This window comes from Caretta caretta, chromosome 6 (assembly GCF_965140235.1).
Source record: "Caretta caretta isolate rCarCar2 chromosome 6, rCarCar1.hap1, whole genome shotgun sequence".
In the NCBI taxonomy this organism is placed as follows: Eukaryota; Metazoa; Chordata; order Testudines; family Cheloniidae; genus Caretta; species Caretta caretta.
In genome coordinates, this window is record NC_134211.1 from 14,543,917 (window position 1) to 14,560,016 (window position 16,100).

The window sequence follows — 16,100 nt, forward strand, 5'->3', positions numbered from 1 at the left end:
CTTGGCAACAAGGGCACACTGCTGACTCATATCCAGCTTCTCGTCCACTATCACCCCTAGGTCCTTTTCCGCAGAACTGCTGCCTAGCCTTTCAGTCCCTAGTCTGTAGCTGTGCATTGGGTTCTTCCATCCTGAGTGCAGGACTCTGCACTTATCCTTATTGAACCTCATCAGATTTCTTTTGGCCCAATCCTCTAATTTGTCTAGGTCCCTCTGTATCCTATCCCTGCCCTCCAACGTATGAACCACTCCTCCCAGTTTAGTATCATCTGCAAATTTGCAGAGAGTGCAATCCACACCATCCTCCAGATCATTTATGAAGATATTGAACAAAACCGGCCCCAGGACCGACCCCTGGGGCACTCCACTTGACACCGGCTGCCAACTAGACATGGAGCCATTGATCACTACCCGTTGAGCCCGACAATCTAGCCAACTTTCTACCCACCTTATAGTGCATTCATCCAGCCCATACTTCTTTAACTTGACACATCTCTCCTATGTGTCTCAGATTTGCCATCTGTAAAATGGGAATAATGTTACTGACCTCCTCTGACCTCCTTTGTAAAGTGCGGAGCTCTACTGATGAAATGCACATTATAAAAGCTAGATTATTACTTGTGCTCATGACTTGTATGTGATCAAGCCATTAACAACTAAACTGAAGCCACCAAACTCATTTCACACAGGCACCAAAAAGCCATCAGACAGCAATTACTTTCAGTCAGTGTCTATCTGCCTGGGCTAGATTTGCACTGGCAATGTAAAGACGAAGGACTCCATGTCCTCTCACCAATTTTCTGAGCCAGCCAGCTAGCCCACAGAGTTTGTTTTGAGATGTGTAAGTGGAGATGTAACAGTGCTCAGAAATGTTGCCTTTGGGAGACTATCCCAACAGTAAGACAGGCTTGAGGCACCTACAGAAATTAAAAATAGCCTTAACCTATAGCTGAACAGGATTTACTGACTCTTCACAACCACTAAGAAGGAGGCAGATCAGGGCCCAACATCACCTTTTATAAAGAAATAGCCAAAGCCTGTAAACCCAATCTGAGCTCTCCGCAACCTATCCAATGCATGCTGAGACACATTTCTGCTAACCATTTAATAAGAAATAGGCACATCTAAAGCACCAGTCATCCAAGAATCTCAATGCTCCTAAAGAGGGAAGCTTTGACCTCCCATGGAGTGCTAATACCCATGTGGCATAGACAGAAAAAGTGAGACAGAGAGAGGTGAGGTGGCTTTTCCTAAGTCGGTCGGTCAGTCGAGTCCTGATTCCCAGCCTCTTGCTCTAACCACTAGACCACAGTGCTGCTTAGCATAGGTTCCAGGACAGCATAAATGACTTGGACAATTACAAGGACATTCAGGGACTCCAACTCACACCAGCCCTGCCCAATGATTTCCAACACCCTCTATTCAGGAACAACTCAAGGAAGCCACCCAGAGTACCTGGTAAACAAAGCAGATGGTAGGAGCCTGGCAGCCATAGAGGAACTTGACATCGATGACCTGCAGCTCCTCCAGGCGGATGTTAAAGGCCTTTAACTCCTTGTTGTCCCGGTCCAGAGGAATGACCTTGAAGAGGCCATCATAGAGCCGCAATCCAATCATCCGACACTCAGGGTCAATGATGCCAATTATACCCGTCTCTGAGGGCCGACCAATGCGATCCTGGGAGAGAAGAGACTACCATCAAAAAGAGACCCAAACAAAGAACCAAGAGAACACTCAGTGAGGTCAAAAGACAAAGACAATTTCCTGCAATCCATTTAATAGGCTTTAGCATATTGTCCAGCAAGCAAATGGTGACTTGGGTATCCCATGTCCAAAATGGATGTCCTTTTCACCAATGAGTCATGACATTCTCCAAAGATAAAACAGCCAGCCTCAATAACTTGACTCTCAGTTTCCTGTAGCACAAACACTCTGCAGTCTCTTTTCTAGAGAGGCAACATGGCTTTGTAGATAGAGCACCGAACAGGGACACACAAGACCTGTGTTCTATTCCCATGTCTGCCTGGGTGACTCAGACATGTCACCACCCTGTGCCTCAGTTTCCGCATCCGTAAAATGAGAATAATGATAAAGCACTTTGAAATCTATAGATAAAAAACACTGAGACCTAGGTATTATCTGTAGAGCTCTTAGCACATTACAGATGGCAAAACTGTGGCACAGAAAAGCATCTTGGCTAAGGACACGCTCAGCAACTTACTGGCAGACCAAATTTACTGATATCCAGTCTTGTGCTCAATCCATTGCATCACAGCTGCCAATTATACCTCAATATTTGAAAACAGATGAAAGGTGCTTTGGCTTGACAACTGGTGAGGAGGGTTTTGTCTGAATACTAGTGTAAGAGACCAGGCACAGTCAGTTGCAGGATCAGGAGCTTAGGTTGCGAGCTCCACAAGGCAGAGACTTGTAATTATAGTTTGTCTATTCCAACACCAAAATAAAACCAGCATTCACAAAGGGAACTCACCAGCCTTTACTGCATTGCCCACCCAATTTACCTGCACGTTGCCATGCGCTCGGGTGATGATATCAATGCTCTCACCACTTTGCTTGTACTCAAGGATACAGGCATTATATTTGGCTGTCAGGATGAACAGCAGGTCCTTGCTCTCCCCCTAGAAAGAGGGAACATCAACATTCTTTCAGGAAAACTCCGTACAAAGGAAACCCACCCAAACTCCTGGCACTGAATCAGAACAAATTTCACCCCTTATTCCACAATCTCATCCCTTCGGCACCCCAGCCAGCACCATACCCCACCCCCACCACCAGGCAGCACACTCACCTTTGGGTGGAAGAGCTCCATGACTGCAATCTTGCCATACATGCCCACCTCCTTGACGGGCCGCAGCCCCTCTGCCGTGACCACATAGATCTCGAGGCGGGTGTTCTTCGCTATCAGCAGGTTCAGGTCCTCCGAGGACGTGAAGTGCCCTGCGAGACAAAGCATCACAAGGCTGCAAACCAAGGGAGCAATCCAGCAGCTCTGCCTCCACAGGGGGGCTCACACTACACCTCAAGCACCCAGCTTAGCGCCTCAGCACCCTGCTCACCCCCTGCACCCCACTTGTCCCCACCCACCCGCTTGCTCCCCTAGCACCCTGATTGCACTCCACCTCCTGGCACCCCCAGAACCCTGTTCACTCGCCCCACACACACCGACTGCCCCCCATCCACCCACTGCCTGCCCACTCCCCAGCCCCTGCCACTCTGCTCACCACCCACCGGCCCCCCACAGCCCACGCGTCCTCACCCCCCGCGCGGCGCCCCAGCCCCTTAGGCAACAGCCGCACTAAGCCCCGCTGCCCACGAACAGAGACCAAGGCCCAGCTGTCACCCCTCGGGCTGCAGGGACTGACACCGCCCCCCCGCACCGGGCCCTTCCCAGCCCCCGCCCCACAGCCCTGCCCCCGCAGACACTCCTCGCCTCAGCCCCCGCCAACTCATAGGGCCCCCCCGCCAGGCCCCGCCCCTCGCCCCCCCGCACGGCCGGTACCGGTGACGCAGCCGTTCACGGCCGTTGGCTTCTGCGCCGTCACCACGTAGTTGTAGGACATGGCGGGGGAGGGGCGGCCGAAGAGACACAGAGAACGAGACCCGCGCAGCTCTCACTGCCGCCTCCCGCACCAGCGAGATACCGCCGCCAGAGCGCCGCCGCCGCCGCCGCCGCGCGGGGCATCACGGGACGGCTGCCGGGAGGACCCGCGCGTGCGCGCACGGTAAAGGGGAGGTGCGCGCGCGCAGAGCGGGGGCCGGATGACGACGAAGAGGACACTCTGCCCCTCCCGGCGGACCCGCTACGAGCAGAAGAGTCGGGGGGCGGGCGGGTGAGGAGGAAGGTGGGGGCTGTGCTGCAGACACGCCCCCCGTTTGTGGATGGCACCATGCCCCCGCTACTCCCCAATGGGTGGCCCCGTGCTCCTGTCCTCGCCCCCGGCGTCCCCTGTGGGGGCACCGTGCCCCTCGCGCTGCCCCACATCTGCCCGACACCCGCTGTGGGTGGCTCCCTGCCTCATCCCTCCCGCCATGCCCATGCTGATAGCATCCTGGCTGCTATCTCCGCTGCATTGCCCCGTGATGCCCCTGATGGAAGGGGCCGTGCCCGCTCTGTCAGCCCCGTGGCCGCCTGCCTCCGTTTCCCCACCACCGTGCCCTCTCGCGTTCCCCTCCTGCTGCCTCTCCCTGTGTCCCTGCCCTATAGGGACCTGACCCTGCCGGCCCAGGGAGCAGGGTTGCGGTGTCACCCAACTGTGTTTTACACCAAGTGCCAGGCTTGGCCTTTGGGTTGGGAACATGGCAGGCAGTAGGGATGCCCGTCTCACTGGAGCACTGAGCAGGGTCAGGTGGGTGTATCCTGGGATCACCCTTCCCTGCCCCTCTGCAACATCCTCTTCCTGGTGCCAGGCAGAGTTTGGACTTAGGTTGAAGTCCGTGGCCCCGGAGCCAGGATTCAGGCTGTTTTGAGTACCACAGGGCTGCTTTGCTGTCCTGTCCGGCATCCCACTCCCTTCCTGTCCGTCTGGAGCAAGACCGAAGTCCCCCCGACTCACCCCCAGAGCTACTTCTCCTATCTGACCCCCGACCTCTTGCCCCAGGTGAGGGGAGCTTTGCTAGGCGGAATCGGGCCCCTTCTCCTTGCTGGGATTTGCTCTGCCTATGCGGGTGCCTCAATCCTGCCCCCATGCAGGTGAGTCTCAGCCTCAAAGGAGGTTTTGATAGGCGGGGGGACTATAGCTGGGGCCCCATTCACACTGCAATGGGGGTGTAAATCCTCTGCCCTGCATGGGCTGACTTGGATCTCTGCCCCTCCAGCAGCATGAGGAGTACTGGTACCCTGCTATGATCGGCATCCCAGAGTAGTTGTGCTGGCTGCATTTCATAGAATCATAGAATATCAGGGTTGGAAGGGACCCCAGAAGGTCATCTAGTCCAACACCCTGCTCGAAGCAGGACCAATTCCCAGTTAAATCATCCCAGCCAGGGCTTTGTCAAGCCCGACCTTAAAAACCTCTAAGGAAGGAGATTCTACCACCTCCCTAGGTAACGCATTCCAGTGTTTCACCACCCTCTTAGTGAAAAAGTTTTTCCTAATATCCAATCTAAACCTCCCCCACTGCAACTTGAGACCATTACTCCTCGTTCTGTCATCTGACTGGTCATTTGACTGGTCTCTGGTCCCAGGTCCTGTTCCTGAGGCCTCTGGGTCACTGGGAGATTTTCTTGAGTAAATGCCTCACAAGGACCTCTGACTTTGGTCCCTAACTGGCAGCAGCATAGCCATGCCCCAGATGCATGGCACAGTGGGGCTGTATGAGCAGAGGCTGGCCAGGTGGGGGCCAGTCCCCATGCAGAGCAGGGCTGGCATCTATTGGGGAGGCCCAGGGTTGTGCAAGGGAGGGGAGTGTCAGCATAGAGCAATAAGATATGAGGGTGTGGAGATAGGGATGGTGCGGTAATAGGGACCTATGAGGAATCATGCCTCTGCTTCCCTTGTAACAAGGAACTCCCAGTGTCCTGCAGGGGAAAGGCACCGTATCCCATTTCTCAGCCCCCTAAGCCAGCCAGTCCCGCTGCCCTGGGTTGAATGGGAGCCAGGGCAGGGGAAAGGTCCATTTCTTTCCTCCCCACCAGCCAGCCAGTCCTCCCAACAGAGCAGTGTTGTTTGAGCCCCTGCAATTGTGTATTCAAAGCACATCTGTTTCCAGTAACTCATCTACCCCTAACTACCCAGGTAACACCCTCCCAGGCCAGCCCCCTGCCAGCAGCAGTGCAGTCAGGAGCTGCATGACTTCCTTCTCTCACTGCCTCCCAGGTCTCCAAGAAGCTGGTGAACTCTGTGCCAGGCTGTGCGGACGATGCGCTGGCTGGGCTGGTGGCCTGTAACCCGGCCATCCAGCTCCTGCAAGGGCACCAGGTGGCACTGCGATCCGACCTGGAGAACATTCGGGGACGGGTGGCACTGCTATCTGGAGGAGGGTCGGGACATGAGCCCGCACATGCAGGTATGTGGTACCAGGAACAGGGAGTTGGGCCAGGCTGGAGGTGTGGTTGGGGAGCGCGGGAGCCTGAGGGTGGGTTACCAGCCCAGTGCCCAGGAGACAATCTCATTGTCCAGCATGGTGAGTCACTAATGCAGCGTGGAGGTACAGCTGCAGGCCTTTGAATGTGGGTGGCAGGGCCCTGCTATACGGGAGCATGCCGGGGTTGGCGCTAGTGGAGGATCCTATTGCTGAAGACATGACAGGAAGCAGTGCATGCTGGAAGTGAGGCTCTCCCACTGTGGCCCCTAACAGGACACACTCTCTCTTCCCCTGCACAGGGTACATCGGGAAGGGGATGCTCACCGGAGTGGTGGCTGGCGCCGTCTTCACCTCTCCTGCAGTGGGCAGCATACTGGCAGCAATCCGGGCAGTGACGCAGGCTGGCTCAGGTACAGAAGTGCAGTGTCAGGTGGGAGGTCCCTCCTAAGAGTGGCAGAGAGCAACTGGGGCACCTCGCTTCCTTCTGTCTCCCTCAGCCGGGACGCTGCTGATCGTGAAGAACTACACTGGGGACCGGCTGAACTTCGGGCTGGCATTGGAGCGGGCGCGGGCGGAGGGGGCCGATGTGCAGATGGTGGTGGTAGGTGACGACAGCGCTTTCACCACGCAGAAGAAAGCGGGGAGAAGAGGGCTGTGTGGCACGGTGCTCATACACAAGGTGAGTGGGATGGGGCAGCCCCCCAGTGGCCATTCACTGTGCAGGGCCTACTGCAGATCAAAACCACCAACCCTCAATTACTTTCCCAGCAGCCTTGGATCCAGCTCTGCCTGCTGGAGTCAAATCTCCTGGATAGCCTGAAGGGGTCTGATCAGCTGTTCCTGTCCAGGGGATTTAGCTGTCCACATCCAGGGCCCTGGTTGCAGTGCCAGGGACTCTGGTGGGGTTGTAACTGACCCCATCTTTGCTCTCCCAGGACAGTCAGCCTGGTCACTTTCACTTGTGCATCTAGTCAGGGTCCAGCAGAGGCTTTGGGGCCAGCAGGAAGCTGTGATGTTTGGGTTACAGGCTCCGCCCACCCAACCAGGAGTCTTTGAATCCAGGCTCAGAGCTGTCTGCATTGAGTTTGTTGCTTTAAGTTGTGGGGGAATGGTTCTCTGTGATGATTAGCTCTAGGCAGTCACTACTGCAGTGACTTATTTGTATCTCCTAGCAAGTAGAGGCCAGAAAGATCAGGGCTCCATTGTACCCGGTGCTGCCCAGACACAAGGAGAGTCAGTCCATGCCCTGAAGGACACGTGATGGAAATGCACAAGACAGGCCAAAGAAATGTCTTTTTTTTTTTTTGCGGAAGGGACCTGGAGCAGGCAGTCTGTGCCAGAGGCAGATATTGAACCCAGGTTTCCTGGGTCCCAGCCCAGTGCTGTAGCCACAAGACTATGTCTGTTTGCATCCACTTCGTCTCATCCATGTATTGGGAGCTCTCAAAGGGTGGGACCATCTCTTTGCTGTGTGTGTGTGTGGTGCCCAGCATAGTTGGCCTGGTCCAACGTTGGGGCCCGCGGGTGCTACAGTAGCACGCATGCTAATCAGATGCCTTGCTCCGTGTTGGGTTTTACCCCTGACTGCAGCCCTGCATCATGGGCTCAGGGCTGGCTACAGGGAGGAGCAGCATCCTGAGTTGGCTCTGACACAGCCTTTCTCCTGGCAGGTGGCTGGAGCACTGGCAGAGGCAGGGGCGAGCCTGGAGAAGGTTGTTCACAGGGTGAAGGCTGCTGCAGGAGCCATGGGTGAGTGCTTCGGGACTCCTGGCATGGGCTGGGGTGGGCACCACCTCCCACCATAGTGCCCAGGAGCTGCTGATGGGTGAGGGAGGGGGTCTGGAAGGGACGTGTGGCCCCACAGCAATAGGGAGCTCCCCCCGGGGATGTCTCAGCCAGGAGATCTCAAGTCCCAACCTAGATGGTGCCCCCATGCCTAGATGTTCTTCTAGACCTGGTACCTGCCCCTGCTCAGCCCCAGCCCTGCCAGGTAACCTCTGCCTTCCTCCCTCTAGAGGGCTCGGCGCTGATTACAGCCTGGAGTCGTTCTCCCTGAAAACATGGAAAGATCCCTCTGGCCTAGCATCCCTGTGCCTGTCACCAGCGAAGGTGAAGTTAACTCTTTCATTCCCTCCCCATGCAGGTACCTTGGGTGTGAGCCTGTCCCCCTGCAGTGTCCCTGGCTCGGGGCCTACCTTTCAGCTGGCTCAGGACGAGCTGGAGCTGGGCCTGGGTGAGGAATTGCCTCCACATCTGTGTGTCTGTTGCCTTGTGCCTGTCCTGTGTTTGGCTGCATCCCTCTGCCCTTGTCTCCCTTCTGTCTGTGGCTGTCTCTCTGGGGGTGGGGACTGGGTGTTTGGGTCCAAAGGCGGTCCAGGTACCCATCACCTACAGGGCCCAGGTGCCCATGGGCCTGAGATGTTCATTGTCAATGGTGCCTAAGAATCCACTGTTTAGGGTCCCGGGTACGGGCCGGGCGGCCGTGCTGCCCGAAGGGGGTTAGGGGCCAGGGCCAGGCAGCTCCCACTGGTCACTGTTGTGGGTGCCCATGGCCCAGGCCCCATCTCTGGTTTGGAATCAGGTGCTGGCAATAGGGGTAGGGAGCAGTCGGAGGCCTTGGTGACCCCTCCTGTCTCCGCAGGGATTCATGGTGAGGCGGGCGTGCGCAGGATGAAGGTAGGTTGGCTCCCCCCTCGCCTGTCCTCAAGTCTTTGGCTGCCCCACTCCCATCCATCTCCTCCTCTCCCTGCAGATGGTGCCGGCGGACGAAATCGTCAAGACGATGCTCGATCACATGAGCAGCTCTTCCAACGCCTCGCGCGTAGCCTTGGAGCCCGGTGAGTGACCCCTTCCCCTGACCTGCCTCCGCCTGTGCAGGGCAGGGCTCACACTCACTCTCCTCTGCCTTCCAGGGGCCTCTGTGGTGCTGGTGGTGAACAACCTGGGCGGTCTGTCCTTCCTGGAGCTGGGTGTGGTGGCCGGTGCGGCTGTACACTGCCTTGGTGAGTACCTGGCCTGGCCTGGCCCAGAGCTAGTGAGGTGGGACAGGCACAGGACAGTGCAGGAGGAGGGGCTCAGATGGGAGGGGATGCAGGGGGGTCTCTCTCCTCCTCCCCATGGGTAGAGGCTGTGCCTGGATTGTGTGTATAATGCTCCCCAGGTGTGTGCCGAGGGCCCCTCGGCACTGCACCCTGGACCTCTCTGCCCTGGATTTCTGGCCTTGGATCATCCCACGAGGTCCTTTAGCTTCCATTACCCACCCCCTGATCTCCCTGCCTGGTCCTGTTCTTTGCCATCCCACTGGGAGAGAGCGGGGGGAAGAAGAGAAGGGACTGCTTCCTTCTCCTTCCCTCCCTCCCCTGCTCCAACCCCTCCTCCAACACCTCTGCGATCCCCTTGCTGGGTCCCCACTGAGCTCTGGTTCCTGTTCTGCTCGACACAGTCTCCCTTCCCTCTCACCCCAGAGGACCGAGGTGTTCGCGTTGCCCGAGCCCTGGTTGGCACCTTCATGACGGCACTGGAAATGGCTGGTGTGTCCCTCACCCTCCTGCTGGCAGATGATGACCTCTTGGGACTAATCGGTGAGGCCCTGGGGCATCGATTTCCCCCTGGCATTGGGCTGGGGGTTATACAGGGAATGGGGGCAGGGGAGGTACCCCCCAGTTCCGAATGACTTTGCTGTGGGGAAGGTGAGGCTTTCCCTCCTGGTGTCAGGGCTGGGGATGAAACGGGGATTGATGGCCCTGGGTGAGGTGCCAAGGGGCCATCTTTCCCCCACGAGAGGGATGGGAGGGAAGCGATGCTCTTGGGGTGCCAAAGGCTGGCAGCAGTGGGACCCCTTCTGGCACACATGGGCAGAGTAGCTGATGCCCAGCTCCTCGGGCCCTTGGCCTCAGTGCCTACGGTGGTGGCATCTCCTGGGGCTGGGCCATGAGCCTGGACTGGGCCCAGCAGTGGGTGGGCTGTGATTGGCCACAGGCAGAGAGGACCCTGTGTTTCCTGGCCTGCTCTGCTCTAATCCCTCAGCCCTCCTAACCAGACGGCTGGGAGCCAGACCCTTCAAGGGGCTAGGGTTCTGGGCCTGACCCTGCCGTCTGTCTTCCCCCTAGATGCTGAGACCACAGCTGTGGCCTGGCCCAACCTGGCTCGAGTACCTGTGACAGGCCGGAGCAGAGTGCTGGCAGCACCTGAGGAGGGACCTAAGGTGGAGGAGCCCATCCCAGCTGGAGGTACAGGGTGGGGCTTCTGCTCCTGGTCATCGCTGGACAGGGCTCTAGGGACACTGGCTGAGGCCCTGCTATTGCCCTGTCTGCTGAGGGCAGAGGGAGTGGGCGCAGTCCTGAGACAGGTAGGGGGACAGAGAGACCGAGCAGCCCTGTTATGCCTGCTGCAGGGAGGGAGCGTGGGGCTGAGGAAGGGCTGGCCATCAGGACTCCTGAGTTCTCTCTTCAGATTGGGGGGGGGGGGGTCGGGTCCAGTGGGTAGAGTGTGGGGCTGGAGGCAGGATTCCTGGGTTCTATCCCAGCACTGGGAAGGGAGTATGGTCTAGTAGTTAGAGCATGGGGGTTGGTGTTCCCATCTAAGCTGCTGACCATCTGTGATCATAGGCAATTTACTTCTCCCCTGTGCCTCAGTTTCGCCATCTGTAGGACAGGGTGCTGTTGGTTCCTTTCTGCCTGGCTGGGGGGAAATGGGGGTCTGTGCTCCTGGACTCGCTGACATTTGTAGTGTGCTGTAGGATGCCAGGGCAGAGGGCACTGGGCTGAGATGGGGGCAAGGCTGAGTGGGACACACAGGCATGGGCATGCGCGTGTCACAGGATCTAATGCCCGGGCAGTGAGTGTGCGAGGGCACAGCCATGAGTGTTGCAGGATCAGCCCCACATGCCGAGCCAGGCACCTCCTCCCACATCTAACCAGCCCCCTCTCTCCCTCAGCCCCAGCCTCCCAGCGGGTGCAGCTGGTTCTGGAGCGGGTGTGCAGTACTCTGCTGGGCCTGCAGGAGGAGCTCAATGAGCTGGACCGCGCGGCAGGGGATGGCGATTGCGGCAGCACCCATGCCCGGGCTGCCAGGGGTCAGTGCTGGGAGCCAGCATCTATCCCACAATCCATAGCAGCTCCCCCAGGCTGGGGCTCACAACAGGCACAGGGATCCCAGCTCGCTGGCTTCTGGGGGTGGCCTCCTTCCCTCTGTGGGAGGGCAGAGGAGCTGGCGAGCTTACGGAGGGGTGGGGAGCATCTCAGTCCAAAGTGGACAGTTCTGATCCAGCCCTGGCCAGGAAGGACCAAACCAGCCCCCTCTGGTAGAGGAGTCTCCATCCGCTTCCTGGCTACCCCTCAGTGCCCACAGCCACGTGAACTGGGCAACTTGGGGCTCAGGCACCCTCTTTGGGGGAGGGGTGGTCACCCTGGCGCTGCCTGTGGTGCACCCACTGAGAGCACTCTGCCTGCTCACTTCCAGGAACCAGCTTCATTATCCCCTGGGCATGGGGCTCCCTTCCCCTCCATCTGGCACATCCCCCCTGGAGGGCATGGGGCTCCCCTCCCCCACATCACTCCTCCAGCGTACAGGGACCCAGGCTGGCTCCCCAAAGGCCCCCATAGAGCAGGGGTCCCAGGCTGGCTCCCCATAGGACTTTGGATCTCAGGATCCCTCCTGCGCCCCAGGAGCATCCTGTGAGCTCTGCCCGGTGCCCCTCTGCTCCCGAAGCCCTTGCTATTCCTGGGGTGGGACCGGTTGGAGGGAGCCAGCTCTTAAGCCCAGCCCCTTCGCCTCTCACCCGAGGTGCCATGTGTCTCCAGCCATACAGGAGTGGTTGAACTCGACGCCCCTGCCTGCCCGACCGTCCCAGCTCCTCTCCACCCTGGCCAGGCTGCTGCTGGAGAAGATGGGGGGGTCCTCAGGGGCGGTGAGTGCCACAGATGGGGACTTGGGTAGGTTTGTCCCCGCTGAGCTGATCCCTGCCCCCCCTTTTGGCAGGGGGTGCATTATGGCCCTTGTGGGAAGATATGAGGCCTGCGGAAAGGTTGGGGGTGGTATATGGATTCTGTGTCCGATCGCCCCGTGGGAGGGATGGTATTTCATCACCTCGGGGGAGTAGGAGCCCTGCCATCTCTGTGCCCATTGCCCTGCGTCAGGGCGGCACTGCTACTGAGCAGCCTGGCATTTCCCTTGTAGCTGTACGGGCTGTTCCTGACGGCGGCTGCGCAGCCCCTGCAGAGCCACAGTGACCCTGCGGCCTGGGCTGCTGCCATGGAGGCCGGCATCAAAGCCATGCAGCGGTGAGTAGAGCCCACAAGGCGGGTGCAGGGTCATGTGGGTCCAGGGGGAAATTGCAGCAGTGCCTGGCCCTGCCAGGAGAGGGGGGACCCTGAGTGGGAAGGGCAATGGGGCATTCCCACCCCTACCAGCAGCCTGTGACCCCTCCGCGGTGGGTCCATGGCACTTCTCTGTGCTCGCTACTGATCCCTTTGCTTTCTGTGCCAGGTATGGGGGAGCCGCACCTGGGGACAGGACCATGGTGAGTGACAAGCAGCTGCCCTGCCTCCTGGGCACATGATGTGATGGGGACTAAGCAAAGCTCTGCCCGTGCCCGTTACACTGCCACTGGGGACCCTCTTGGTGCTATGCCTGCTCCCATCTACAGGCAACACTGAAGGCAAGGGAGGCCATTCAGTGCGGACACAGGGGTATTCCCCATCTGGCACTGCCCCCTGCGGGCTCAGACTGGCACTGCCCCCCAGTGAGCTCCAGAGGGATCAAGGGGCAACCTCTGCTCAGTAACCCTGACCCCAGCCACGTGCCCCGTCTCCCAGGAGCCCTGCCCTCACTACTCCTTCCACTTGTGTCTTGGGCAGCTGGATTCGCTCTGTGCTGCTGCTGAGGAGCTGCGTGCCCTGCAGGCCCCTGGTGCAGAGCTGCTGCCAGTTTTGGCCAAGGCAGTTCAGGTATTAGAGCTCACTTCCCACCAGGCCCCACCCTTCAGTGGGACAGGGAGGAGCTAGTGAAGGGGTGGAGCCTGCAGCTGAATGGGCCCCTGAGCGGATTCCAAAGCCGCATGAAGGGAGTTGAATGTGGGGCTGTGACCCTGTTGGTCTCATGAGCAGAGTCGGGGCAGGCAAGCCCTTGGGCACCTTGAGAAAGCTGCAGGAAGGGGGGTGAATGGCTCTTAGCAAGAACTGAGCCAAAGCCTAGCGTGAGACATGGGGGTGCTGTGCCAGTGGACTGCTGTCTTTGATGGAAATGTAAAACACAGGCCCTGGCTATGTCTAGACAGGAAAATTCCTATGGTGCAATTTGCAAAAGCAGGGGGTGATGGGTATCAGCAGAGCTCTGGAGGTGCCGAGATAGCAGGGGAGCTGTGGATCAGGATTGAGGAGCATTGGCACAGCTCGGGGGCAGGATGGAGGGACATCGGGAGAGTTGTAGAGGGAAGCCCCTCTCCCGCAACTACTGGCTGCATGCCCGACCCAGTTTTGTTCCCATGTCCCTTGGAGACACTCCCGCCCATAACCTGCTCCCTCCCGTGGTCTCTTGGCAGAGCGCAGAGGCTGCGGCTGAATCTACCAAGAACATGGAAGCGGGCGCTGGCAGGGCCAGTTACATCAGCTCGGCCCGCCTGGAGCTACCAGACCCAGGGGCCGTGGCAGCAGCAGCCGTTCTGCGCGCTGTGCTGGAAGGGTTACAGAGCCAGAGCGGGTGACTCTGCCACCTCCCCCTGCTCCTGAGCACCTCCCCCACTTTACCCTCCTCCCCCTGCAAGTCCCTGGGGCCCTTCTGCGCTGACTTGCACACCCTTTGTAGGCAAGACAAGCAGAAGTGATGTTAATGGGAGTCCTGCCAAGAGCTGGCTCAGTGCTCCTGGATCTGCCCAGAGCAGGATCTCATCGGTGGGAATGGGGGCCAGCAGGGAGACTGTGGTCATCCCTGTGCCCACTGCTCACTGGCCCCCCAGTTCATCCCTGTTACTGGGTGCTGTGAGTGCGGTGGCTGTAATAAAGAGTCCTGCCCCAGAGATGATGGCCTGTTCCCTTCTGTATGTTAAGGAAAAGTTAGCACATGTGACTCTATTTTGGTTTGGGGCCCACCATTGTCTAAAAGGAAGCACATCGTGCACCAGGAGAAGTGTTCCTTAGATACTGCATTCCTGTGAAAACCCTCCTCCTTGTCTCCAGCCTGCCTTGACTCCCGATATCTGTTCTTTGTCTGTCCCTAACTCCCTATCTCCTGGCCTTTGATGTGAGGCCTCCCATCCTGATAATAAAAGTTACTGATGCATTGCTTTAGTACCATGCTGTGTAATTAACATACTAGTTTAGCACCAGGAATGCACCAAGCAGGGATAGGTGGTAGATAAGAAAAGGGTTTGTTTATTGGCTAAGGTTTCCGATGCACAAGGGCAACATGCTTTGCTAAGAGGTATATAACCTTTGTATAATCTGTATTCTGGCTAGCAGGGGCGCACCACGCTCGAGCATAATGAACTTGGTGGTTTTTTGGGAACTCTGCAGTTGTGGACTTTGATCATGTGCCTCAGCCTAGATTCAAACTGTGCGTGACCTATCGGGTATAATTCGCAGCAGTTGTGGGCGTGACCTATCGGGTATAATTCATAACATGTAGCAGCAGCGCTTGCCCACCCGCCTCGTTCTCACAGCACAGAACAGGCTGGAAAAAGGCTCATGTAGTGCCCATCTTTAAAACAGGGAAGAAGGAGGATCCTGGGAACTACAGGCCAGTCAGCCTCACCTCAGTCCTTGGAAAAATCATGGAGCAGGTCCTCAAGGAATCCATTCTGAAGCACTTAGAGGAGAGGAAAGTGATCAGGAACAGTCAGCATGGATTCACCAAGGGCAAGTCATGCCTGACTAATCTAATTGCCTTCTATGATAACTGGCTCTGTGGATGAAGGGAAAGCGGTGAACATGTTGTTCCTTGACTTTAGCAAAGCTTTTGACACGGTCTCCCACAGTATTCTTGCCAGTACGTTAAAGAAGTATGGGCTGGATGAATGGATGATAAGGTGGATAGAAAGTTGGCTAGATTGTCGGGCTCAACGGGTAGTGATCAATGGCTCCATGTCTAGTTGGCAGCCGGTATCAAGTGGAGTGCCCCAAGGGTTGGTCCTCGGGCCAGTTTTGTTCAATATCTTCATAAATGATCTGGAGGATGGTGTGGATTGCACCCTCAGCAAGTTTGCAGATGACACTAAACTGGGAGGAGAGGTAGATACGCTGGAGAGTAGGGATAGGATCCAGAGGGCCCTAGACAAATTAGAGGATTGGGCCAAAAGAAATCTGATGAGGTTCAACAAGGACAAGTGCAGAGTCTTGCACTTAGGACGGAAGAATCCAATGCACCGCTACAGACTACGGACCGAATGGCTAGGCAGCAGTTCGGCAGAAAAGGACCTAGGGGTTACAGTGGACGAGAACATGGATATGAGTCAACAGTGTGCCCTTGTTGCCAAGAAGGCCAATGGCATTTTGGGCTGTATAAGTAGGGGCATTGCCAGCAGATCGAGGGACGTGATCATTCCCCTCTATTTGACATTGGTGAGACCTCATCTGGAGTACTGTGTCCAGTTTTGGGACCCACACTACAAGAAGGATGTGGAAAAATTGGAAAACGTCCAGCAGAGGGCAGCAAAAATGATTAGGGGACTGGAGCACATGACTTATGAGGAGAAGCTGAGGGAACTGGGATTGTTTAGTTTGCAGAAGAGAAGAAGGAGGGGGGATTTGATAGCTGCTTTCAACTACCTGAGAGGGGGTTCCAAAGAGGATGGGTCTAGACTGTTCTCAGTGGTAGCTGATGACAGAACAAGGAGTAATGGTCTCAAGTTGCAGTGGGGGAGGTTTAGGTTGGATATTAAGGAAAAAACTTTTTCACTAGGAGGGTGGTGAAACACTGGAATGCGTTACCTAGGGAGGTGGTGGAATCTCCTTCCTTAGATATTTTTAAGATCAGGCTTGACAAAGCCCTGGCTGGGATGATTTAGCTGGGGATTGGTCCTGCTTTGAGCAGGGGGTTGGACTGGATGACCTCCTGAGGTCC

The 16,100-nt window shown here is 57.2% G+C and overlaps 2 protein-coding genes across 7 annotated transcripts in view; one reads left to right on the forward strand and one right to left on the reverse strand.

The window, feature by feature from the left end:
- The window catches only part of DDB1 (damage specific DNA binding protein 1), a 24,033-nt gene extending 20,316 nt beyond the window's left edge, over positions 1–3,717 (reverse strand). Inside the window, exons 1-4 of the mRNA XM_048855750.2 lie at positions 3,521–3,717; positions 2,810–2,958; positions 2,523–2,639; positions 1,456–1,677 (exon numbers count right to left, since the gene is read on the reverse strand). Coding sequence (XP_048711707.1) covers positions 1,456–1,677; positions 2,523–2,639; positions 2,810–2,958; positions 3,521–3,581 — 549 coding nt within the window. The 5' untranslated portion in view covers positions 3,582–3,717. The remainder of the gene's footprint in view (positions 1–1,455; positions 1,678–2,522; positions 2,640–2,809; positions 2,959–3,520) is intronic.
- TKFC (triokinase and FMN cyclase) overlaps positions 3,706–16,100 on the forward strand; it is a 23,195-nt gene continuing 10,800 nt past the window's right edge. Inside the window, exons 1-18 of one of the 6 annotated variants that reach the window (XM_048855754.2) lie at positions 3,706–3,743; positions 4,620–4,711; positions 5,837–6,026; positions 6,344–6,454; positions 6,542–6,723; positions 7,715–7,793; positions 8,188–8,277; positions 8,686–8,720; positions 8,797–8,881; positions 8,957–9,046; positions 9,509–9,625; positions 10,154–10,273; positions 10,981–11,118; positions 11,846–11,952; positions 12,222–12,325; positions 12,531–12,564; positions 12,902–12,991; positions 13,585–14,321. In XM_048855754.2, the coding sequence (XP_048711711.1) occupies positions 4,706–4,711; positions 5,837–6,026; positions 6,344–6,454; positions 6,542–6,723; positions 7,715–7,793; positions 8,188–8,277; positions 8,686–8,720; positions 8,797–8,881; positions 8,957–9,046; positions 9,509–9,625; positions 10,154–10,273; positions 10,981–11,118; positions 11,846–11,952; positions 12,222–12,325; positions 12,531–12,564; positions 12,902–12,991; positions 13,585–13,746 (1,740 nt within the window). In that variant the 5' untranslated portion in view covers positions 3,706–3,743; positions 4,620–4,705 and the 3' untranslated portion in view covers positions 13,747–14,321. Of the gene's footprint in view, positions 3,744–3,769; positions 3,864–4,619; positions 4,712–5,836; positions 6,027–6,343; positions 6,455–6,541; positions 6,724–7,714; positions 7,794–8,187; positions 8,278–8,685; positions 8,721–8,796; positions 8,882–8,956; positions 9,047–9,508; positions 9,626–10,153; positions 10,274–10,980; positions 11,119–11,845; positions 11,953–12,221; positions 12,326–12,530; positions 12,565–12,901; positions 12,992–13,584; positions 14,322–16,100 lie in introns of those variants that run through there. The other 5 variants (XM_048855751.2, XM_048855753.2, XM_075129255.1 and 2 more) reach the window with 5 other exon arrangements.